At 43.8% G+C, this 24,905-nt stretch overlaps 1 protein-coding gene across 1 annotated transcript; it reads right to left on the reverse strand.

The window, feature by feature from the left end:
* Nucleotides 1–15,036: 15,036 nt before the first annotated feature.
* Nucleotides 15,037–24,480, reverse strand: GABARAPL1 (GABA type A receptor associated protein like 1). The gene is made up of 5 exons (XM_065655868.1): nt 24,060–24,480; nt 20,296–20,374; nt 19,196–19,314; nt 17,703–17,764; nt 15,037–16,961 (listed from the first exon to the last, which is right to left on the reverse strand). The coding sequence occupies exons 1-5, from the start codon at nt 24,147–24,149 to the stop codon at nt 16,949–16,951; spliced, it is 363 nt and encodes a 120-aa protein (XP_065511940.1). The 5' UTR covers nt 24,150–24,480; the 3' UTR covers nt 15,037–16,948.
* Between the last annotated feature and the right edge of the window lie 425 nt (nt 24,481–24,905).

Raw genomic sequence — 24,905 nt, forward strand, 5'->3', positions numbered from 1 at the left:
TTAAAGGTCCCTTCCAGCCCAAACTATTATATGATTCTATGATTCCATGATTCTATGACTGCGTAATTTATTCTAAGATACTTTCTGTATTCAGCTGCCATTCATAGTTTAATAGGAAAGCAAATAATTTTCCAAGAAATTCTGGCAAAATCCATTTAGGTATATATTCAACTAATTTTCTCCAGGATTCAGACATTTCTAGGCCCTTTCAAAGATCATAAAGCTAGAGGGTTAAATAAAACATGACTAGATTTCTGTATGTCAAAGGGATATTTGTTCGAAAAAACAAATTCTTGTTTCAGGATGTCTGGAGCTCTCCTTAGACAGGGTTTATATCACCATTGAGTGACAGTAAGCCTAGAAATCTTTCCAATGTCTTTCTCTGTCCCAAACCTACATAGATCAATGCTGTACAATGTGTGGCCTCACTAGCGGTATGCTGAACGGCCATAGATTACAAGAGGAGATGGTAAGACACATAGTCAGATGACAGAGATGGGAGGACAAGAAAGACTGCCTTCTTACCTCATCCCTGCTGCAGCCTGCTTGATCAAGGGAGCCCCGCTGAGGAGAGGGGAGGTGGCAGGGAGTCAGTGAAAAAACTGCAGAACTGGACCAGGGAAGGACCAGCCTGCCAGGGTAGAGCACTCAGAGAAGATTTTAGGCCACCCACCAGGTGAAATCTGAGTTTCTTTTGTTTTCAAGGTTATCCTTGTTTGTTATTTTGTGCTTTTACAAAGCCTGCTTTGGGAGATGGGTGCCTTTGGGCATGGTCCCTTCCAGAAGCGGGGAGGAATGTTGTGTCTCAAGGCTTGGGCAAAGGCTTTTATAACAGTATTTTGAGTAGTCAGGACTGTGTTGCTGATATGGCCCTCGTTCTTCTCCTTGTCTCTCTCCCTTGTCTCCCCTCTGCCTTCCCAAGCTCCCAGTACAGTGGCCATGAGTTCTTACGCTAAGTCTCACTCTCTTTGCCTTTTAGCCCCCATTTCCAGGGCCATGAAGCAGTACTGAGATGTATTCACGTCTGACAGTGCAAACTACAGCAGCAACTACAGTTCTTGGGCTTTCTCTTAGGAGTATATTAAGTGCATCTGCCTTACTTTTGTCTGTTGTATACAGACTTCTGTGATGGAGCAGAGCCTGGTATGGCTCGCCTATTTGCTCCTTCCATGCTGAATCCCTACAAACTCCAAGACAACTGAGAGTACCCAGAGAAGAAAACAAGGGACCATTTATTTATGTGTCATTTATAGTAAGATTAGAAAAGTTAACAATAAAAGTTGTCTTCCAATTTCAGATTTCAAGTGCAACAGGATGGCATAGGACACTAGGCTACTTTCAGAACAGAAGACCTTTATTCATTTGGCTACATATAAGGGCTAGATCATATTTGTGAACAAAGGGCTTTCTAAGGCAAACCCCTCATCAACAAGGTAGAGAAAATCATGCTACTAAGAATAATGCTGAAGGTTGTGACATATCAGATAAAAAAATCCTACAGTAGTTCTAGACCCTCTGCTTTGCAAAATACTAATCTTGATTGCCTTAGAAGGATTTAAAATTTTTTAGCAGCCATCACAGCAATCTTCTGGGATTTTTTGTGCCTTACAATAAAGAATAAACAGCAGCTTCAGCCCTACACCACGTGCTGCAAGTCACTCTCCAATCAGAGAACTTGTCTGTGACCCTGCTTATTGTACGGATATGAAAGGAGTTTACTTTAAAAGTGTAATCAGTTCAGAAGCATTAATACATACTTTGTAAATGTTACTCCTTTATTTTCATTGGTTTCCTTTAACAGCTATTTACTTTGAGTTACAAAAACTAACACAGCATACGAGAAGAACAGCAGAGGTGCTTCAAATACCTTTTGATAAATATTGTTGTTTTCTGTATTTCTTCCTAGCAGAATGTAAAGAAAATCAGGCAGGATTCTTGGCACGTAAAGCCTTCTCATCTGTTTTTTCAGACTCTCCTGTTTAATATGTATGATAGTATGTCATGAATACGCCAGTCTTTTCTTGCCACACGAAATTCGTGCCTTGTTCTCCCTGTAGAGCCTGAGGAATGAAAGGAATGAGTTTGCTTTACCTTTGCAGATTGTAACACTTGTGACATTTCCATAATCAGCTTTTAGATCCACAAATTATACTGACGGCACTGGAAGGGTGGGATAGTATTTGGGCTCTGGAATGAAAACCAGTGTTTACACATTCTGACAAAAAAATAAATATTTTAGCATAGCCTTCTCTTAAGGCACTGTGCATTGCTGAGCTCCTCCACTCGTTGTCAGAGGGATGGGGACAGGGAAAGAGCATTTCTGCACCAAGAAAAAGTATTTTGACCCTTAGTTCCCAGTGCTTCAGGGAGCATAGTGATCAAAATGCATTTTAAGAAGGCAGCAGTGTGAGAAAGATGGTGCTATACCGAGAAAAAGTGCTCCTAACCCAGGAGAGGGTGGGCCACAAAAGAGAATTTATACAAATTTAGTTCATGTTTTCTAAAGCAGTCACATGGGAGCTATTGTTACAAGAATCAGGCTGCCACAGACATCACCTACTTGCTCGTCATTTGTAGTTTTGCAAGACTGACATCTAAACTCAGATATTTTTGACAATACCCATTCAAGCATTATGCCATCTGACAGTCTCTCCTAATGACTGACTTGGTGGAAACCTTGTTGGCTTTCTGTTCTATGCTGCCTGCAGTGTGTTACATTCAGCCTAAAAGTGGCTGAATTTTTCTTATGGTACATGATGCAATTTAAAGTAGTCCTACTGTGTACATAGTGTCAGAGAGGAAAAAAAAACAAACCTTGAGAGAGATAAAAAAGTTCAGATGATCCAGTTCTTTTTTAAGAATTTGTATCTGTAGTTTATTTTGTTTAATAATATTAATCACAAAAGTAGAAGATAATTTTTCACTGTGATGTGACTTCTTTGGACCACCTGTGATAGTTAATGCTGTGCAGACATCCACTGAAGGGGGAGTTGCTTGGAAATGTAGAGGAGGATGCTCTCAGGAGCTGTTAACCACCATCTGTTAATAATTTGATATATTTTCCAGGGGTTTTCAATGGACAAGGTTTTGAGGGCTGTGAACACCCTGACATATGTTAGACCCAGCCAAGTATCTCATATCTGCTGCTTTGATGGCCAATAAGACCTGTCATGAAACATCAGTTCAATCAGAACATGTTTTTTCCATCTAGTTCCCAGCTTCCTTTCTAAATCTTGCATAATTTCACAGCTGGGTCCACTGACAGTACGAAAGTAAAGAAGCAGCAACCTCGCTTCATATTCTTTCAAGCTGGCTGTCCCCAGGTGGGATCTACCCAGTCTAAAATCCAGTATTAATCACCTCTCAATAGCATTTTCCAGCCTGACATAGATGATGAGGACTGAAATGGGAAGTGAAGAAGGGTGGCACCATTCATAGACTGAAACATTCATAATGGAGACCCACAGACAACAACCATAAAGCTTTCTTGGGTTCATTTTGACTCCCACCAAGAAAGGAAGGGTTTTTTTCACTGAACTTTGGAGAAGAACAGGTTTTCTGACCGGAAACAAAGCATTTTGGGTATTGGATGAGCAAAATACCCATTTATTCCATTACTCATGGTTCTGGTTTGGGGTGGAACTTTCAACTTGATTATCATCTGAGAAATTCTAAGAGTAGGTGTTATTTTATTCAGCTATTTTGGAAAGAAGAAAATATCATGTGCATAAAATAACCCTGGCCTATCAGACTCCTACAGGAACAGATGTGTATGAGCACCATTCTGCCAGACCTGGCACTTCTTAGTGCTTTGAACTACTAAAATATACTTAGCAACAATAATTAACTAACAGTGAGTAATTCATTTGAAATAAACTTTCAATTAAACATAATATTTCTGCAGACTTGTATTTTGGTATTTTTAATTAATTTGGTTTTGTTTTCCTTCATCTTGTTCAGCAAAAGGCTAAAATCATTACCTTTTAACTTCTTCTTACTCCTTCACTGGAGTCTTGTCAGTTGTCTTCAAATAAGATGAGTCTGACCTGCTAATTAATTCGGTTGTTCTGGTTTTGTTTGCAAATTATAATGAAATGAGATCATTATGAAATATATTATTATCTCCTTGTACAAAAAGTAAATCGAATAATATATACTAATGATGCACAGGTTTGGCAGAAGAGTTTCCCTAGTATTTTCATGCAAATGTATTTGAGTATGTTTAAAAAGAGTTGCTTAGAACAGTTTCCTTTAACATAAAGGAAACCTGATTTCTAACAATTTACTTGTTCTTATGCTGGAGAAGGAGAGAGATTTTAAGCTGGTGCTCACAGACAAGGCAAGATGTTACTGTCAGTTGCTTCTGTGTGACTCTACCAGACTCAGTGCTGTGAATGTAGCCTAGAGCAGAATCTTATCTCTGCTTTTGGATGCAGAGTCTGCTCTCATAGAAACCACACTGAAGCTCTTCAGCAGTACCATTGAAAGCGGGGCCAAGCATTTAATATTTTTCTTCCAGCGTAAATCCTTTATGTCTCCTTTGATGCTCTTTCCTATTCTTTAGAAACTCATTGCTACTTCTTGCCCCAGAGGAGTTTATTAGTTAGGACCATTGCTACCAAGCTGGAAGGATAAGGTTATTCTCCTTTACACTGTTATCCCAGGAGAGTCAAGTTTTGGTTACAGCCTCTAAACTTCACAGCAGTGAATCCTACTTAATGCTGTAGTCTTGGGTCAGGCACTAACATTACTGAATTTGTCCCACTGGATGGCTTTGTAATCTCTGTACTACACTTTGGAGATTCACAACAAATAAATATCTTACATGAACCGTGGATATTTGAGTTCTTTGACTGAAACAGTTTTTAATAGAAAATTCTTATGATAATTGTCTGAAAGTGGAAAACCAGAATAGCTGGGAGGTTTCTGTCTCACACTGTGTTAGATTGGTTCACCCTGTCTCTTTTTCTGTACTTTTTAAGAGGCAGTACAAAACTCCCCAGAAAACACACTATCCCCAAATTGTAGCCAGCATATATCATTTTTGTCTGTTATTATATAATTCACCCTTCCATTTTTCTTTTAAAACTCCCACAATACCCATGGCTTACATCTTTAATATTTCAAATGAAAGAACATGGTATTTGGAGACAGAAAATAATTTTCAAACTAAGCTTATGAATAATAGGAAATTATCTCCAGGATTTCTAAAAGTGAATGAGTCTATGAAAGTGTTGACCCAGTTCTAGCAGACACCATCCCCCTGCCTCCTGCTTCAGAGACCTGATGATAATTTTGCTTTTTCTACCCTGTAGCTAGCTGATCTATGATTGTTTTCTGCAGCTCATAGAACAGCTGCCTTTCCTTAAGTAGGATGACCATTTTAGCATCAATTTCTGTGGATTACTTTGAGATCCTTTGGAAATGGAGGCTAGGCTTGTCATGTGGTGAAACTTGGCCAAAACTATCACTCAGACAAAATGAGACCTGAACTGCTCTGTCAGCTTTAACACTTCAGGTGATTCTGGTATGTACTGGGGAGAACAACGAAAGCACAAATAGCTGTTATGGGGAAAGCTCACCCATAGCTCTGAACTACATCTGACCTGTTCCAAATGATTCAGGTATGCAACAGAAAGAAACAAAAAGCACAGAGGAACTCTAAGCAACTTTACGTCCTTGTAGCATACCAGTGGCCCCAGAAAAGGCCATTACTTGTCTTTACATATGGAGAAAGCTAAAACAGCCTGGGCTGGCCTGAAAATCAGGTAATTGATGACTTACTGGCTGTCTCCAATAAGCAGTGAAAACAATTGGCACTGAGGGAAGGAACCACATCCCCAGAAGTACAGCATCATACAGAAGCCTAAGCTTGAGCTAGAACAGTTACATGTACAAGCTGGGTCAGCAAGCAAATCTTGGACACTTTTACCAGCTGGAGTAAAGATGTTTGTCATGGCCAAAGCAGTCTTGACTTGGGGAAATTTATTTAATTTATTGTCAGCTAGCACAAACCTTTGATTACCGATTTGAATATTGAGAAGAAAAGAAAAAGTAAACAACTAAACAAACAGTTAGGAAGACACCTTTCTTCCTCTTTCCCCCAGCTCAACTTCAGTCAAGCACCACTCCCACCCCTTCCTGGTCCCAGCTTCCCTTGTTTTTGTCATGCGTTACACTCAGTCTCTCCCAGTCCCTTCAGGGATGTGATGGGCAATGCAGGAGGCCAAGGTTGGAACATAATGGTTTCTCTCTGCCAGTCCATGCGTTTTCCTCACTTCCCTTTGCTCTGGCATGAGCCACCCACAGGTTGCAGTCCCTTTGGGAGTGTCCCTGCTCTGGTATGGGTTCTCCACAAGCCACAGTCCCTCAGGCTTGTCCCTGCTCCGGCATGGAGCATCTCCAGCCACGTCCCCAGCCATGTCTTCTTCCATGTCGTCTCCTCACAAACCTCCTCCCCTTTATAGGTGCTGCTCTTTCTTAAATCTATTCGAACAAGTGTGCCAAATGCTCTGCCATAGATCTTCTGAGTGGCTCTGACAAGCTGAGGTTTCTGGAGCAGCATGGGCTGTTCAGATCCATTTCAGAGTTAGCTGGAAGTGGCGGTGACTCCTACCACACGTGTCAGCCCTGCAGCCCTGTGTTACAGAAATGCTACCAGTTATGCTCAGTACAGTTGTTGCCCTGAGTCCGTGGTGCCACTCACAGTCACACTGGAGTTTTCAGTTGTGGTGTGTACATTCTGCAGAGAGTGTGTGTGTGCCTGTGTGCACCTTTCATAGCCAGAAATTGCCAGCCACCTGCTGAAACCATCTCCCTCAGTAAAAAAATTTTAGATGTGAAGTCACTGAGTGTTCTTAGTGTTTGTTGGTTTTTGTGGGGGCTTCTGTGTGTGTGTGTGTTTTGGGTTTTGGGTTTTTTGTTTGTTTGTGGGGTTTTGGTTGGTTGGTTGGTTGGGTTTTTGTGGCTACCTCACCCTAAATTGCCCAGCACGTCTTACTTTCATTTTAAAATTGTTTCTTTATTGTCTTGTTCAAGAATATGCTGCTAGATGTTAGGGAATAGACTGCCCTAGCTCATTGAGTTATTTGGTATACTGCTTCTTCCAGAACTTGCTTATATAGAATTCGCTTAGCATAAGTAAGTTTGCTTTGCATGACTTCTGCAATCTGTGAACCTTTGAACTTTCTGCTTTGTCAAGTAAAAAGGGCCATCGAGCTAGAAGATAAGGAGAGCTGCGTCCTTGCAGATAAAGGAACAGAGCGGCATTTAACAGAAGATTGTTTTGGTTATTACCAAGAACTTATTTTCTCCAGCTGAGGGTGCAAAATAGCAACTGAAGGTCAGAACTTTGACCAACAGCCCGCCTGATGAAAATGAAGAGAACCAATGAAGAACGGGGAGACATCAGACTCTAATTTTGCAGTTGGCCCAGAGTCACACATGAGGGGTGTGTGCTTGGATTGTGGGGGTATAATTGTCCAAGTTTTTTTTCTGCTGAGGGTCTCTCTTCAGGAGGCATCCAGCTTGAGCTGCTCTATGCTGTACCTTGCAAATAAATTATTTATTTTAGAAAAATTTCTGGAATACATGTCTGAGTCTCTGCTGAAGGAAACCTAGGGAAAAGGAACTATGACATAGACCAGGTGGCATGTTCAGATCCTCTCTGGGAGGCAGGCTCTGACCAGGAATCCATTGCAGGGAGGTACCTTCAAGGAGATTTTTGTAGTCTAGACAACACAACACCAACTGCAGAAAGAGAAGAAAATGTCCATGCTGTGGGAGCAATCAACCCGCAACGCCTGAGTCAAGAGAAGTGTCCGTGCACTACAGCAAATTGCAGGTCATGCTACCTGGGATGAGCTACTTGGATGTGTTTTCTGCTTTCTGGGGAAATATGAGAATATTACATTAAAAGACTATGTTAAAATCACTATAAGAGTATGCTAAAATATGAAACTGCCTTAGCAGCTTTGTGATTTTTCTAGAGCTCAGAAGTTGGTCCAAATATGCACTTGATTCTGCCTTCTGGAGTAGGCAGTTTAAATAAAAGGTATTTTCCTCTGTGGCTGAGTTCAGGAAATGCAATTTTCTTACAGGACATCCTCAAGGCAAAATCGGCTAAAACCTTTTATAAGAAGCAATGATATCTCAGTCACTGCAATGATGTTATTCCTTCTCTATTTTATTAAGAAGCCATAGGAATTGGAGCCTCTACCACTGGATAAGTGCTTTCCCATCTTCTGAGCCCGAGACCCTGGATGACATTTTTCTCTAACAGTGAAACACTCTAACACTCATCTCTATGACATCCATAGCAAACGTATAGATTTCAAAACGCTCTTTCTTTCATTCTTTATTTTTTTTCCCAGCCAGGAAATGCTATCCCAAAAGGCTAACATTTCCAAAAGTGTCTTATGGAGGTTTGTTGTTGTTGTTGGTTGGTTGGTTGTTTTGATTTGGACAACCACAGACACATACAGCTATGTAGTTTCGAAAAATCCATATTTCTTTCTGCTTTGTCATCTGACTATGTATTTAAAAATTCTATGAACCAAAATATTACTGAAAGTCTGTGACTACAGTATTTATTTCAGCATTTTCATGAGTGAGTGTCTAAATTCTTTCAAAATGACATTTAGGCTTCTAAATAATTTGAATCATTTTGCAGATTTTATGAAACATTCATAATGAAAAACACATACTAAATGCTTGCAAGTTGCCAGAAAATCCAACAAAATGCAAATGACAAGAAGAAAATGCACCTTTTTTTTTTTCCAGGCTTGCACTGTAATTTGTTTTTTGTTCCAGAGAAAGAAGGCACTGATAAATGTATCAATGAGCTTTGAAAAGGGCTGTTGCCCAAAGACAATTCAGCAGTGTTTTCTTGGCAGCATGTCAAGAGTTGGAGCTACCTTCTTGTTGCTGGCTCTGGCGAAGAAATCAGAGCTTTTCCAGTCTGCAAATGGCAGAACATCGAAATGTTACAATGCTGTGTTCCCAAAGATGATGAGGAGTTTCTTTCACTAATGAAAAATAATATGAATATACAGAATCCACATTCAAATTTTACCATGTAATGAGTGTATTCCTGTTATTAGAGGTGCTAGAGATCAGGAGGACAAGGCTTGTTTTCTAACTCTGCTTCTAATTCATTGTGGGGCCTTGAGGCAAGCCAGTCCCCATCTCTGCACCTCAACATCCCCAGCAGCTGGCTGGAGACAGTAAGAGCTACCCTACTGGGCTGCTGTGAGGCTGAATAGATCCATATTTTTGGAAGTACCAAGACTCTCATATAGAACACGTTATATAAGTGTGAAGTAATAAAATGCAAGCTAATGAAATAGGATCAGACCTGTCGCTGCTCATTTTCTGTTGTATGCCCCTTGGAACAAATGAACCGTGAGTGAGACCTGAAATATTCCAATGTTACATCTGAACAACCACAGTAAAGTGGAAAAATACTTATTTCAGATTCTAGTCTGTATTAACATCTCCACTGACATTTTAATACACATTCTTACACAGCGCATTACAGCTTGACTCCTGCCTTTCTCGGCTCTCATTCTAAAAGGCTGGTTTTGCCCATTGTTTTCTTGTTGTTCTCTCTTAAATATTTGACGCTATTGCCCTTCATATCTGCATAGTGATACCACTCCTTTAATTACATGCTTATTTTTCTCTTGGGTTCAGAATACCTCTTAAGAAAAAGAAGGAGCATCCCTGTGATAACTGTTCATTCCCTCACTCATTTAACATGTGATGTAAGGAAAAGGCATTTAGGATGTCCGCCACCCCTGTCCACCCAGGGTCAAAGAGGTTAATTGATAGCACTGAGGTAGCACAGTGGTCACAGGGAGCTCAGATGGCTGCTGTAATGACTATGCACAAAAGGACTAGATAGAGAGATAGGTAGGTAAATAACCACGGCTTCACCGGATACTCAGCTTAGCGAATAAGCCCTACATGCAGCTACAGTTCTACTGGTAGCGACAGCAGTCTGAATGCGCAGACTGAGCCACCACCTGCCTAATCTAGGAGTTTTTTCTGCAATACCTTTGGCATTAGTTTAAGCTGTCTGTATCTTTTTACTCCTACCTTGGAGCCACTGTGTTATTCCAGTGCTGGGCTTCCCACACAATTCTGCTGGGTTCACTCATATCCTGCAGTCCCTTCACCAGTCTGTTCTTACTCTCCTTCCACACCTTGCTCCACCAGGCTACTAATTCCACCTGCACTCCGTAAACTGCTGATAGTCCAGTTTTGCCTCCCTCCTGTTCTCTCACCACAATCCAGTCCTGATCAGAAGGGTCCTGCTTTTCCAGACTCTAATTTTTACCTTCAGTTGCAAAGGATAGAGGGAGAGAGGCTGCTGTTTCTTCACCTCTCAAATATGGCTGTAGGTAGTAGGCTCCTTTCCTTCAAGGTTTCCTGGGAACTGATGCTTTCTTGTCTTCTTTTGCATTCCATAGATAAGAGGCAGGTTAGTGGCTTATACTGCAGTACCTTTTCTTAGTGCTTCAGGTTCCTTTTTCACTCCTGCTTTTAATCTTGCACTGAAGCCCATGACTGTGTATTACCTTGTGCATTTTTTCCATCCTGTGTTTCCTTATTGATTTCCATTTCTCAGTGGCCATTTTTGGCACGTGGCTGTTGGCTCCAGTTGCACTGAATACATGTTAGGATGATGGACAAATATACATTGTGCACCAAGGGCTGGGCGAAAGCCAGTATGCACAGGCATATAATTTGCTGTATTTCTTTCTTGATTGCCTGTATACACTACACTTGCCAGAGTGGCTGAATTCTGGGCCTGTAAAGCCTCACGTTCAGTGTGTGCATGCGCCTTCATTTTTCTTTCTTTCTGCGCTGTTTTCCAAACTTGTTGTCTGTGTAGAGAGTTGAACTATACTCTAAGTGTGGAGTGTATATCATTTTCTCCATTGCATCCCTTCTGCTAATATGTGCTTCAGGTGGGCACAATCAGACTGGTATGTTTTGCATATTTGCTGCGATACAAGGCTCGGTATAGGAAGCCCATGGTTTTTGACAACATATCATGGGAATGCATGCAAATTCACTGTTGTGTGGGGTACAACTGAAGACACAGAGTGGGTTTTGACATGGTAATATCCATGATGTGGCCAGTGCAGCATGTGAAGACGTTACGTGCATTTAATGTGGTCTGAGGCATGGTGGAGAACGTGCATGTGTGTGTCCAAGTGTGCATGGGGTGAGCATGATGTTGTATTTCCAGCATAAGGTGCAGGAAGTAGCTTACACTTTTGCCTTTGTGGTACAGATGGTGTGTTCACAGGTATGTATTTGTTGTAGGAATGATATCCAATGGCTTTGCCTATTTGATGTGAGGCATTCTCAGCCCTGTTTGGCAGTTAAGTGTCTTTGAACCTCGGGTAATGGAGGTAGGTGATGCTGCTGCATGAGAGCACACATCAGCCTTCTGCTGCCTCCTGTGGGAGAGAAGGTGGCTGGGCAGGCAATGACATTAAAGGCTAAAGAAACCTTTCCATTCCTGCTAATCTCACTGTACCCTGAGGGGAAAAAGGACAGGTGCTAATGGAAGAATAATAGGATATGGGAAGAGAGGAGAGGCAGAGCCAGTCTCATCTACATGCTGAAGAAAAGGTAAAGGGTTTACTTCAAGGATGAGGGCTCTATGTTTGGACAAAGATAAATACCATCAACTCATGATCTCCCTGACATGTTAGGAGACACTCTCAAGTTCCTCAGGCAGTTGTCACCCTCTTTCAGACCCCCTGTGCTTCTAGACATCCCCATCAGTTCTTTGGGAACAGCATCCACAGTGCTGAGCACTGGCAGAAGACATCACATCTGTGAGAGCAAAGCCAGATTTCCATCAGGAAGGAAACAGGCTGCAGATTTGGTGGCAGTTGTGAGACTTGCCATGTACAGGTTCCATGTACTGGGAACAATGAATGGGGATGGTTTTGCCCTGATATATAGCAAAAAGTTACATCCTGTGCAAACGCTAGGGATTTACATTCACTCACCTAAACACATGCGGCTACAGGGAAGACTACTCCAAAGGGGTCAAGTAGCAAGCTAGCAAAGGCGAGGAGGAGTGCTGACTGAAAAGGTTATATGAAGTAGCTCAAGGGTGGTAAGATACACCAAAGGCTAGGAGAATGCCCTGCTAAAGGTAACAGGGACTGCTACCTCCTGAAAGCTCTCTAGGTTTCTGAGCAGTGTGTGGACACTGCAGGAGACTGCTCAGATGATCAGAGAGGATTGTGGCAAAACAAATCCTCTAAGCTGAGATGGGGGGAGCAGTAGACCAGGAATGAATCAGATCAGTTTTTCCTTCAGCTAACAATCTAGTCCATTCAACCTTAATGCAGTTCTAGCAATGCCCTCACTTGAAAATGCGGATCTTTATGTTATCCTGCTGCTTTCACGAATCACTATTTCTAGTATTTCTTAACAATACTTAATTCTCAAAGAACAATATAACATCCAGATGATATTGGCCAGAGTGCAAAATTAAGGAGAATCAGACCCTTACTGTACAGAAAAGTACCACAAGAAGCAGTTTTTTCAGGAGAATATTAACTAATTCCATTCACATACATATCCAGGTATGACCTGTCCTTTGGGACTTATATGAGCATCCAGGAACACAAATGCCATGGGACTTCCAACATCCTCCTGAAGACTGGCAGCACGAGCTGGGGCAGCTGCTGTTTGTGGCTAGTCATGCTCTGCCCGTGTCAGGCCTGTGAGTGCCCTGCCAGCAATGAGCTCTCTAGTCACACTCTGTGGCTCATCATGGGGGACCATTCATTCAAGTTTGAGTGACCGGAATTAGCTGGAGTTTCTCCCTCCGGTAGTCTTATTTCTGCTTTAATCAGTGTTTCTTTCATCTCAGACGTGACTGTTTTGTGGGAAGTGAAAACATCGGGTTTTAGCATAATTTGGGACCTGTTGTTAAGATAACAGATACTCTTCACAGTGATGTTGTGTGGCCCTAATGACTGAGTCCATCTTTTTCCTCAGGTACTCTCTGCTCCAGGAGGATGCTTTCTTCCAAGGCAAACATCAGGATGACTGGAGAGAGGATCCCAGGTGCAGTGATAGTGACCAAGGCACAGAATTAATTACTTAACCTCTCTTAAACAGCTGAGCCTCTAGCTTCCCCCAGGCCTTGCTCCAAGCCCATTTCCATAACCCACAGAATAAAGGTGACAGTCTTTGAGCACAGGCTAATATTTCACACACGAGCCAGGCAAATCACATCCAGTAAATGTGCCTGACTGCTGTTTCTCTCAGTGATGGCACTGACACGAACAAAAAAGCAGCATGGCATGTACAAGGCATACAAACATCACTGGTACACCATTTACTCAGGAAAGGGGTGAGAGGGGCAGTGGAAGAGGCCTGCTTATTCAGGTACAACTCCGTGCTGGTTTTCTATGTGACCCAGCAGACAATACCACAACCTAGACAGCAAAACATGCACTATGTTCGAAGCTGATATTCAAATTATTTCAGCTGATAGTGTAAGCTTTCAGATGATCTCTGACCACCTGCCTGGAGGCACAGCACCCTTCTGCTGTACAGTGGGAGCTTGTTTCATTCACAACGGTGGGTATGAGCACAGAAACTGCTGCTATGGGCAGGCTCTGAGTTTACACAGTGCAGGATGAATTACTGTCTCCCTCAGCAACAGCAACAAAAGCTCACACTATGGCTCCACCCTTTATGCAGTGGGGAAAAGAAGATCTATTTGGCCTAGCAAGTTTTATTCCTGTGAATTTTAGTGCCACAATTCTTGACTTCAGTGCTCTGTGCAACTCTCTCACTCAGTGTGTGGCAGGGGGAGAGCTGACCGCCGCCCCTCCGCAGCATCGGCATGGGCCTTTGCTGCTGCTCCAGCCGGTGGCACCTGCGCAAAACCGCAGGTGACGAGGAGGAGGCGGAAGAAGTGGCACATCTCTTGCTGCTTCCTCACATGACAGCACACGTCCCTTTCCTCCCTGTGTGCTGACAGTACCTGATGCGGCGTTATGGCACTGAGCAAATTGTGGCTGCTGGTCTCACCAGCTCCCAGCAGGACTCCTTCCCTCTCAGTGCACAAATACCCACAAGGACAAGCAGCCTAGATCTGCCACCACTGCAGACTTACTTTTCAATGAGCCACAAATTCCCTTATCTTTGCTTTTCCTATCTTTAGAGGGCACCCCAGGACCCCTCCCATGCCTTCTGCCCATGGGAGTCCCACCTCAGCCTGAGCTGTCATGAGACAGTGAGGGCTGGTGGCTCTCTGAGGGACAATGGCCCACAGGGAAGCACGGAACCCATCCTACAGGACCCGATGTGGGAGCCGGAAAGGCCCAGGGATGGTGGCCAGACCCAGGCACAAGCCCTGGCCACAAGGCTCATCATGGCGACGAGGCAGGTCAAGACGGGAATCCCACCTGCAGGCTGGAGTCAGGATCAGGCCCCGGCCCATGCCTAGTGATGGCAGGGCTGTGGAGACAGGGATGGGCCAAGGCTGGGCCCTGTGCGCCTGGCTTGGCCAGGGCCTGGGGCTGGGCAGGGCTGTGGGGAGCTGGAGGCTGGCCCTGCTGCGGCATCATTGGGGCTGACAGTGCTACAGGGCCCTGCGCAGGGTGACAGGTGACCCTGGGGGCCTAGCAGGGACAGTCAGGGCTGGTGGTGCCCTTGGGGCCCTGTCAACTCGCTAGGACTGTTCAAGGCCTTAAAATGGCAGAGAATGTCTCTGTGCATCCACTACACTTTTTAAGACCTTCTGGTGTCATCTAGGTCTAAGTAAAGTGCACCTTGGTGGCACGGAAACAGATGGCCGAGTGTGTGCATGTGACAACATAACCAAAAAAAGAAGAGATGTGGCTTGTCCTGGTAGACAGGACAGAGGAAATCTGGGGTTCTTGGAAAAAGTAGCAGCAAAAAGTTCTGACAAAGCTGCTCCTCTATTTATACGCATATATGTGGAGACAAACGCTACAGTCACACATTTCTGGACCAAGCTTGTGATTTTCAAATGCGTCTTTATTGATTGGTTGTTTTAGCTCAAGTAGTATGAACTTTATTTTACAAGAACCTGCAGCTAACCAACACAAAAAAGAATTACCATCATTATCTCATACACTATTGGACTAGCGCAAAAACAGAAGTAAATGCCACAATCCAGTTAAAAGAACAGTAAAATAACTAAATTAAACTGTCACTCTACATGTAACAAATGGCTGAGATTAGTCCCGCACATGTCACTCATAAACCCAGCAGAGGGAGGGGAGGTCTGAGCACAAAATCAGGTGCCCTAGATGCCAACTCTTTCTCCCCAGAGTGTGCCTAAGCATGGGCTCATCTGAGACCACAAACAACCATATGCTTGGCAGCACCTGTGTGAGCAGGTGGGAGAGTGGCACAGAGATGCACACCACCTGCCCGCATCTTGTATTTTACTCTAGAAAGCCTCCTGGGTCTGTTCTCTGCTTCAGAACGTTCAGAGCTTCCTAAAACAAGACACTGATGCAGAACTGCACCCAACAGATGGGAAAAGAGCCTGGTAATTGGAGGAGAGTGGGCCAAAAAGAGAGGACTGAGCACTGAAGACAGATACTGAAGTTACCTAAGTTGTCAGTAGGTATAACTCATCCAAATGCATTTATTCCAGATAAACACATGATGGAACAGCAAACCTGAAGTTCAGGATGAAAAACTGGGGAATACTAACCTACCCATTTCATCCTTTGTTCCCTCACTTTCTGTCTGCCCATTACAACTACCCTGTCTACATCCTTTGCGGTCCCTCCCTTCTCTCCTTCTGCTACTTCACATACTACATGGGCAGCGATCCTCCTGCCCCTTTAAGCTGCCTTCCCTGACCTTCACACAGTTCTGCCAGTGACTCCCACTTCACACTTCCTAGCCTGCTCTTCTACTTTGTGCACCTCCATGGAACAACAGGCTGAGAAGGCTGAAACCTGATTTCCTCTCTCCCACAATCAGAAGAGCACTCATCTTGATTTCTCACTCCTGAGGAACGCAGAGAGTTGGTATCTAACTTCACATAAATAGAGCAAACACCTTCAGCTTACTTTGGAATCTGCCTGTCTTCTTCAACCTTCTTCTCCTTTCCTCTCTCTTGGTCCCTCTCTTAAATGTAGGAATGTTTACAGTAACTCGGGTCCAGTTCTCTGATTTTTAGATAAAACCCCAGAATCTTCCTGAAAGTCAGCTCACTCCCCAAACTCCATCCCTTCATCAGAGTTATGGCAGTTATGGGAAAATCTGCTCTTTGTGCCACTGGGAAGAAACTGCTTTGGCGTGACAGCATAAGGCTTGCACAGGACAGCATATATCTGGCACCTTTCTAAGAAAAACACTGGCTTAAAATAAAATAATTTAAAACGAAATTTACAAAGAATCCATTCCCCTTCCCCTTCAAGTCTAAAAGCACCTCTCTGGTGGCAAAGGGTGGCACTGTTGTCCAATCACAAAAAGCCAGCAAAACACACATGGAGAGACTGATTTCTTCCGCTTGTACATGTAGTGCAAGGGCTGTACAAGGATGAGATATGGAAGGGAAGGCTAAACCCACAGGACTTCCATCATTTTCAAATCTGCAGAAGACTGGTACAAGGACAACACTGATAGATAATATTCTGTGTTCAGCAATAACAAGACCATTAGTAGTTAGTTGCCTTAATGCACAGCAAGAGAGACTAAAGTTAATTAGCAAGAAAAGCTCTCACTTGTAGGCTAGCTAGGAACTGTAGAGACAATCTTGGCAGCTTCCAGGATCTGCCTCTGTGGAGTTTACTATGAACAAGTTAGATGAGCAGCCATGGTGGACATGTTTGGTATACTCAGTCCTGTTTCAGATTTGGAGCGGGCTAGTCATTTTTTTGAGGTCCTTTCTAGCCCTGTGCTTATGAGTTTATCAGTTGGCTTCACTGAAAAGAACAAAAGGGTTGTCTCAAATTTTTCTGTCCAGCGCTTGCAGTTAAAGCAAGAAAGAAAAAAAAAATAAGGTCCTTCCTTCCTTTCCCCAACCTTCGCATCTCACTGCTGACGAGTGCCCAGGCCTCAGAAGTAGCCCTTCTAATACTGATGGAAGTGATGGGAAACACAATACTCTTGGAACGCTTCACAGGTAGCAGCTGGAGTGAGGACTGACAGCCTTCTGTGGGCAGAGTGAAGTATTTCACAGCTCACTGAATGCTCACAGGAGTGCAGCCCATGCCAATGGGCAAGGTGTGACAAGGTCAGTGTACAATACATGGCATGCCTTCTTCATCCAGTGAAAGGGTTACACAAAAATAGCCATCCTGCCCAGCCACTCTCCTGGAGCTCTACCACACTGGCTTGTCTAGCAGCCTCCAGCACTGGCTAACTACTTCCAGCTGTGTCAAGAGAAGAACTACAGACAGTGGAGTCTCTCCATACCTCAGTGCAGAAACCTTCGTTAGCCTTTCAGTTCACCCTTTCATACACTGTCCCCCTACCCTCCCTCCCCTCAATTTAAAAAATAATGATTATAATTAATGCATGGAAGGTGATGGCATTGTGCATGTGGTTCACTTCCAGTTCTCTTCCCCTCTTCTCAGGCATCCTCCTTCCTCCTCTCCAACACTCCCCCCCAAATCCATTCCATCAGTCCATCTCGCCTGCATGCCTGAGGGGCTGGTGCTCACTTGCCATAGACACTCTCATCACTGTAGGCCACATAGAGAAAATAGTCCTCTTCATGGTTATCCTGCAAGGAGAGAAAGGGAGAAAGTAACAAACTAAAGCCCTGTAACTCATTACATGTGAAAAAGCCCAAACAAGAGATTATTTTAACAACAAGAGGGCATGACCTCTCTTTCTCCCCCTGTACATCAAAGGCTTCACTTCTTCATACCAAAGAGAGCATATAGCAACACCTTCTCTCTGGCCATGGCTCTGCCTCTGAGTTCAAGCAAATCACTTTTCTGGACAGAATGAATTTACTTTAAGATCCACAGCCTGAGGGTGCTGCAAATGCGCAACAGAAACAGCTCTGACTGTTGCAGGATGTGCAGCAGAATCTCAATGCTGGTAAGGCCTTAAGATTGAGAGGAGTGACTTGGAAAGCTTTAACAGGTCAAAAATCACCTCTAGATACTTCAGTATTTGGTAAATGTGGTTATATTTGTTGTTTTTTAGAACACTTTGACAAGTGGCTGTATTTCTAGTCCCGTTTTACATATGAGCAGTAAAGCTGAGATGTTAACTGATGACACTGACACAAGAAGTCTGCAGGGTGCCAGGAACAGAGTCCTGATTTCAGCTCTGGACAGTGAGACATACCTTCCTGCAACATGTCCAGACTTGGAAAGCTCCCTGCGTGTGTTAATCTTATCTTAATCAGTCCGCATACAAAGTGTCTCGTTATTGTCAAAAAGCGACAGGTCAAATAGGGCTCACAGGACCACGCTGGAGCTCTCCTATTAAAACACACTAACACAGTAAAAGGAGAAATCAAGGAGAAATCAATCCAGGCTGCAAACCAGCCATGATATAATGGCTATATAATTGAGGAACATTCCTCTGATGGGCACGATATGCCTTTAAAGTCGATCAAACAACACTGCTCAGCAGAAATGGGGGGCAGCAATGTTCACAGTGTCCTACAAGAGACTCACGCATACCGTACAAGCTATGAAAAAGTAATTCTGAAGAAAGAATAAGTATTCCTTGATGAGGTATTTATAGACAGATGGTTGCCCAGTGATACTGTGTTCTTTTACTGGCTAAAAAGAAATCTCTTCTGTATAAACAGGAAGGCTAGTGTGTATGCTACACTCTCCACCCCAGACACAACATTTCCTCTGAAATATAAGTAGTTTATTTCAATACTTTGTTAAAGTAGTTGGACCAACTTATCACTGCTGCAGCAACTATTCCCCATCTGACAGAACAACCCTTTCATGTAGCAAACAAATAATTAAAATTATGAGGCTCCCCAGGCTCCTCTTTATAACTGCAGGATGGAACTTCCCTAAACAGATGATGGCATATAGCCCAGGCCAAGGGGGTTCATGTTCAGATATCTTTGACCAAGCTGCATTCACTGCCAGTGGAGTAGTCCTTAGTTGTCCTTCAGTGAGGATATACATTCTTCTGGGGACTCCAACAAAAGGAGAAAAAGATGGGCCAGGCTTACCTCATACAGCTGGCCCATGGTAGCACTGGTGGGAGGGATGGTATTATTGACGAAGAAGAACAGGGCATCTTCTGGCCTCAGGTGGATCCGCTTTCGGATTAAGAAGTAGAATTGGCCAACTGAAGAGGAACAGAGAACAACACCTTAGATGCAGGAAGAATGTGGTGTTGGGGTTTTTTGTTTGTTTTTACCCTTGTTTTGTTTTGATGGTGGAACTCACATTCTGTGTGTAAAAAGTAGAGGAAAATGAACAATGCAGGACACAGAGCAGTAACTTTGTGACTTTAACCGTATTAGCACCTATTGCACTCAGAGCTGGCAGTTTCTCAGGTACATGCCTCAGGCCATGTACCCTCTAGATCCAAACTCCACCTGCTATGGTATGAAATGCTCTACTGCAGGGATTGGTGGGAAGACCTCTAACTACCTTAACCTTTACGTCCTATAGATCCAAAACACCTTAGAGAATTTAGCCTTGGCACAAATGGTCATACCATTCCGGAAAACAAATTCCTGGAAACAAATCCCTCAGTAGTTGCTTCAAGTGTATTGCACAAGAAAGCATTCTGCAAGCCATTATATACTGCAAGAAAAAGAAATGCTGTTCCTTTAACTCATTCATGTTCCCAAATGAAAACAAATGTATTCACAGACAAAATGGCCATGACCATTCAGAAAAGGAACTTTGTGGCCATGACTCCAACCACAGGGGTGGAAAACAATGGGACTATTTTAAGCACTTGTCTCTTCCTGCAATAAGGTCACAGCCTCTGGCAACTCTGCAGCTAGGTTATCATTGACTGATGATTATGCTACTGCCTATGATACACAATTCAGTCATTTTCATCATGGGTAGAAGTCAGCTGTGACACATGCATGTTAGCTCAGCCAGTGGCATGCCTCAGAAGATCTCAGAGAACGCTGCATGTAGTAATCCAGGCTGTAAAGTATGTAAATATAACAAGGACGGCCAGGTAAACTGGGGCAATGACAAGATGTTGAGTCTGCCTGGATATTTTCTTCATGCTGATCAGAGAGTGAAAAGCACTTCTGAAACCTTCTCACTGAAAATCAGGAAGAAAGGAGGTAGACTTAGTTACCTGTGAGGTCAGAAGGCACAAGATACTTCCTTTTGTCTAGATCAGGTACTCTGGCTTTTGGTGCTTTTTCCACAATTACCTGGAGAGAATAAGAAAAAGCAAGAAATGACCCATGAGTATCATAAAATGAAATGGACCAAAAAGAATCAGTGGAAAAGGATATTACCCTTCAAATTAGAAATTTATTTATGCTGTAACAAATACATGACATTAAAGAACAGATAGGTGAGAAGAAGACTTAAAATCACTGGCAACAGCTGTGCTGGGAGCCTAAGACTGCAGCAGTAAACACAGTGAGTGAAAAATGGAGACTGGAACAGACATAAAAATAAACCATAACAGCCAAGGAAAAAAAAAATCAGGTCACCTTGATGGTCCCCACACGAGTTAATTTTGTATGAAAGAGCTGCCAGGAGTCTAATACATCAACACAAGAAGTATCATAAGTAAGTTGAACTGTTTCCAGGTTACAGTTCTAAACTACCTGGCACAGAATCAGCCCTACTCCCAGTAGTCCCACACCCTAATTTCAGCATTCACCAATATCAAGTGCTCTAGAATGAAGCAAACAATTTAAAAGAAACTACGGCTCATTGGGGAATGTTTTTCTTGTTGTTGTTGCTTTTTTTTATTTGGTTTGGTTTTTAACCCCCAATTCTTCCATAGCTACCTTTTAGTTTGAAATTCATATCCTGTGAGTTTATTTTCCCTACTTCATACACTTATGGACATTTCCTTGTATCTAATAATTTTAAAACAGGCTACCATCTGGGTAACTGGAACCACAGACAACTTCGACAGAAAACAGTAATTCTCATTATATTCTAATGTCGCTATGACAGAAAAATATGAAGCTCAGCACCTTTAAGGTCAAACAGACTAAGGGATCTTCTGCCAGAGGAATATTTTTTTTACCAGAGTTAGGCAAAATGTTTACCTCAGAAGCAGGAAGTATTCCAAAATTACCTGAGCAACTTCCATGAAAAGCCTCGAAAACCTTTCCAAAGGTTGGAGGTATGTTTCCATTGAACTACTGGGTTCATGCAGGGAAAAAAAATGAAGGCAGTTTTTTGTTTGGTTGGTTGTTTTTGTCACACGCATTTTTGAACTGCTAAGAGTTATATTCCATGATTCAATCTATGTGGCTTGCTATTCTGCAGAAGCCATTTTGACCATCTAAACAAGAAGCTGGACCTCCTCAAGTTTTAAATTCCATTAGACCCTATAAATACTCCACGTGAGACATGGTTGGACTAATTTCTAAGGGGTCCACGCATCCCTCAGCTCTTTGGCAACCCAAAGCAGCAACTGTATCTGTTGTGTAACAGAAAAGGCTGACCTGCTGTGGATTAAGCCTTCTTTGGAAGAAAAATGGTGTTGTCACATCATTGAGACACTGTGCCAGAGAAAAAAATGTAAAGATGATGAGCTCGATGTATTTAGTCTGGGCAAAGTACACAACTCCTTCTAGATCCAAGTGACTATCTGCAAAGCATGTCACACCACAGAGATGCTAGCTTAGACATCTCTCCACTACGCTCCAGATGCTGCCAACACAGCCAAACCCCCTGAAAATTCTACATTTGTTTTTAAAACAGAAACATGGTCATGTCTGCTACTTCAACAACTGCAAGCATCTCGATTAGTACAAGACATGCTAGCTCTTTCAGGTAGTTTGTGGCAGGACATGCATTTCCATACAAGATGCAGCTGGTAAGTGCTGTGAAGGAAGGACAGTTCCACAATCTCATTGAACAGGTGCAGGCTGAACAGCAACAGCATTTTGCACATTTTTTTTTTACCTGTGCATCCAACAAGGCAATATCTAACACAATAAATTGCAGTGAAGAGAAACCTTTAGTTCTTGCCTCCAATTTCAAAAACCACTGACAAGCAGAACTGCTAGCTAGCAGCACTAATGTGACCACCCTGACTCAACAGGGTGGCTTGTAGTGCGGTCATTAGCTAATAAAGGAAAAGAAGTCATGCCTATGAGGAAGAGGTGAGAGTGCTGGGGCTTCTAAGCTCCTAGGAAAGATTTATATCAGATCATCACTGAGTTTAAGAGAGATGTCCTTCTTGCAAACAGGCAGAGATGGAATGGAGGTAGTCAGTTTGCCTGATAACACAGGTATCTCTTCTGAAGCACTAAATCCTTCACACACAGAAACAAATCTACTAAGAAAATCCAAAGGGCAGAAACAGTTTATCTGTATGTCTGTGGTTGCCAGGTGGTGACTGTGGTAATGTGGGACTGTGCCAACAGTATAATCTCAGCAAAATGTTGAGATGTACCAGGGCACTGCAGTGTAGGCAGCCAAATGGACGTCATCTTCAAGCATCCTGCTGTCGGGAAGGGCAGAGACAGAAGTGATGCAAGGAACAGTTGTATACTGTATGCATTTGCTCCGTATGCAGCTCTGACAAGATGCTACCCCCGACAATTCACATCTGGGCCTTGCCATGCACCATTTTCATTTATCTTTAACTACAGCACATCTTGCTATTTTGGTCCTGGCTTTCCCCATAAAGATCTGCTGATGTCCCTCTATCTTGACCTCTCTTACCTCTTGCCAGACCGGGACTGGTCCCAGGCTCCCCACACAGCTCTTCCAGACACATCTATCATGATCTGCTGTACAATCTGTCATATTAATCCTCAGTTTACAGCTTGTCTCACTCCTGACCTACAGAGCCCTCTGAGGTCCTCATCTTAAAACACAGAACCACCCACACTTCACCACTGACTCGCTGGGTGCTCAACCTGCTGTGCTATGCCAGGGGTCCCCAAAAACAGTTAGGACAAATGCACCTGAATACCGCCTTCCAAAAACTTTTGCAAATCCAGTTGAGGGCCACTCCCAAGATCAAAAATGGTGCTAACCTGCAGGGAAAACATGTGGTGTTAACTGTTCCCCCTTGTCCTTAGATTTACAGGGTAGTGTAAGTTATTTTGCATTCAGTACCCCTGGGCAGTAAATCTAGGACAGACCTCTCCAGTGGGGCTAGAAAGAAAGAACATTTGCAAAACGTTTATTAAAAAGGAACAAAAAAAAAAATCACAATTAATTTGATTTGTCATTTCTTTTTTTTTTTTTTAATTACTACTAGTAATTATAAAGCTAGAAGTTTTCCACAGGCACCCTAAAGAGACCTAAGGATGAGGAAGCAAAGTTGAGAGAGAAGATGACCTTGTTTTTCAAGTCACGTTTTTTCCACAGGATGATTAAACAGGAGGGAAGAAGGACTGAGAAGTATCATTTTTCTCTCATGCAAAGGAAAAGAACAGAGCAAGATTGCATCAAAAAGACAGGCCAAAAAAAGGTAAAATAAAAATAATGGGAAAGTATCAGGTGACATGGATACAGACCTTGTTTTCTGCGAGGAGTACCCGGTTAACTCACTCATTGTTCTCCTCCATTTTTACAGAGCTCCTTCCCCACCCCCCAGCCCCACGCACGCAGGCTGCCAGAAAAAGATCAGCAGCATTCCCGCTGTCGAGTTACTGCGGATCCCAGAAAAAAGGATGTATTACACCCCGCACCCACCTGCCGATACAGACATTCGGACATAATAAATACCCATTGCTTTGCACTAAAGAGAACAGCAGCCGGGAATTAGAACCACAGCATCAAGATTAGCAAACACCGTTACTAATTCCATTTCTTTGGCCTTGACAAAATATAAAGAAAGAAGCAGGCGACAGCCGACAAGGAAAAACAAAGGCGGCGATGGCCGCCGCTGCCCTCGCAGCCCACACTCACAGGGACTCTGTCGGGATATTTCTTCCTGATTTTCTCCCCTTCTTTTTTCCTGTACTCGAACGGGTGGTCTTCCTTGTACTGGAACTTCATGCTGCCGTGCTATCGCCTCCCCTCCCGAGGGCTGTCGCCGGGCTGTCTCCCCTACGGCCGGGTACCCGCCGGACGCCCCCGCAAGCGCAGCGCAACCCCGAGCCGTGCGGCCGGAGCAGACGGAAAATTGGGCGCTGTGACGTCACGGGGAGGCACACCACCCCCACCCCCCCCCATACACACACACACAAAAACCTCCCCCCGTCGGCACGGTGCTGCCGGGGCGGGGGCTCTCGCTGTCTGCGGGAGGGACTGGGGTCTGCACCGCCCGGGGAGGACGGGGAGGCGCGGGGGGAAAGGTAAGGGCCCTTCACGCATCGGGGAGGGAGGCACGAAGGGGTGTCCCACCTTCCAAGCCCACGCGTGACAGGGGGAGGCGTGGCGGGGGGGAGGGGGGGCGGCGACGCCGCGGCGCGTTCCGCCCCTCCGCCGCGCAAGGTCGCATGTTTTTGTTTGTGCATTGATTTATTGCGCGTCAATAAATAACGAAATAAATAAAGATGTAAAAATAATGAAGTGGTTTGGGTTTTTTTATAAGACAGCAAGTAAACATACGATTGAGCGACGCCGCACCGCCTTCTCCCCACCCCCCAACCCCAGCATGACTCAAGTGTTATAAATACAGCGTGAGCAGGGACATAATCCACCCGGGACTGCGGGGATGGCCGCGTTGCTCCTCCTTCTCTTCCGAGCGGAGCAGCGGCGTGGGGCGGTGCTCCGTGCGTGGGAGCGGGCCCCGGCGGGGGTCCGGGGCTT

Source organism: Caloenas nicobarica, chromosome 1 (genome assembly GCF_036013445.1).
Source record: "Caloenas nicobarica isolate bCalNic1 chromosome 1, bCalNic1.hap1, whole genome shotgun sequence".
Classification (NCBI taxonomy): Eukaryota; Metazoa; Chordata; class Aves; order Columbiformes; family Columbidae; genus Caloenas; species Caloenas nicobarica.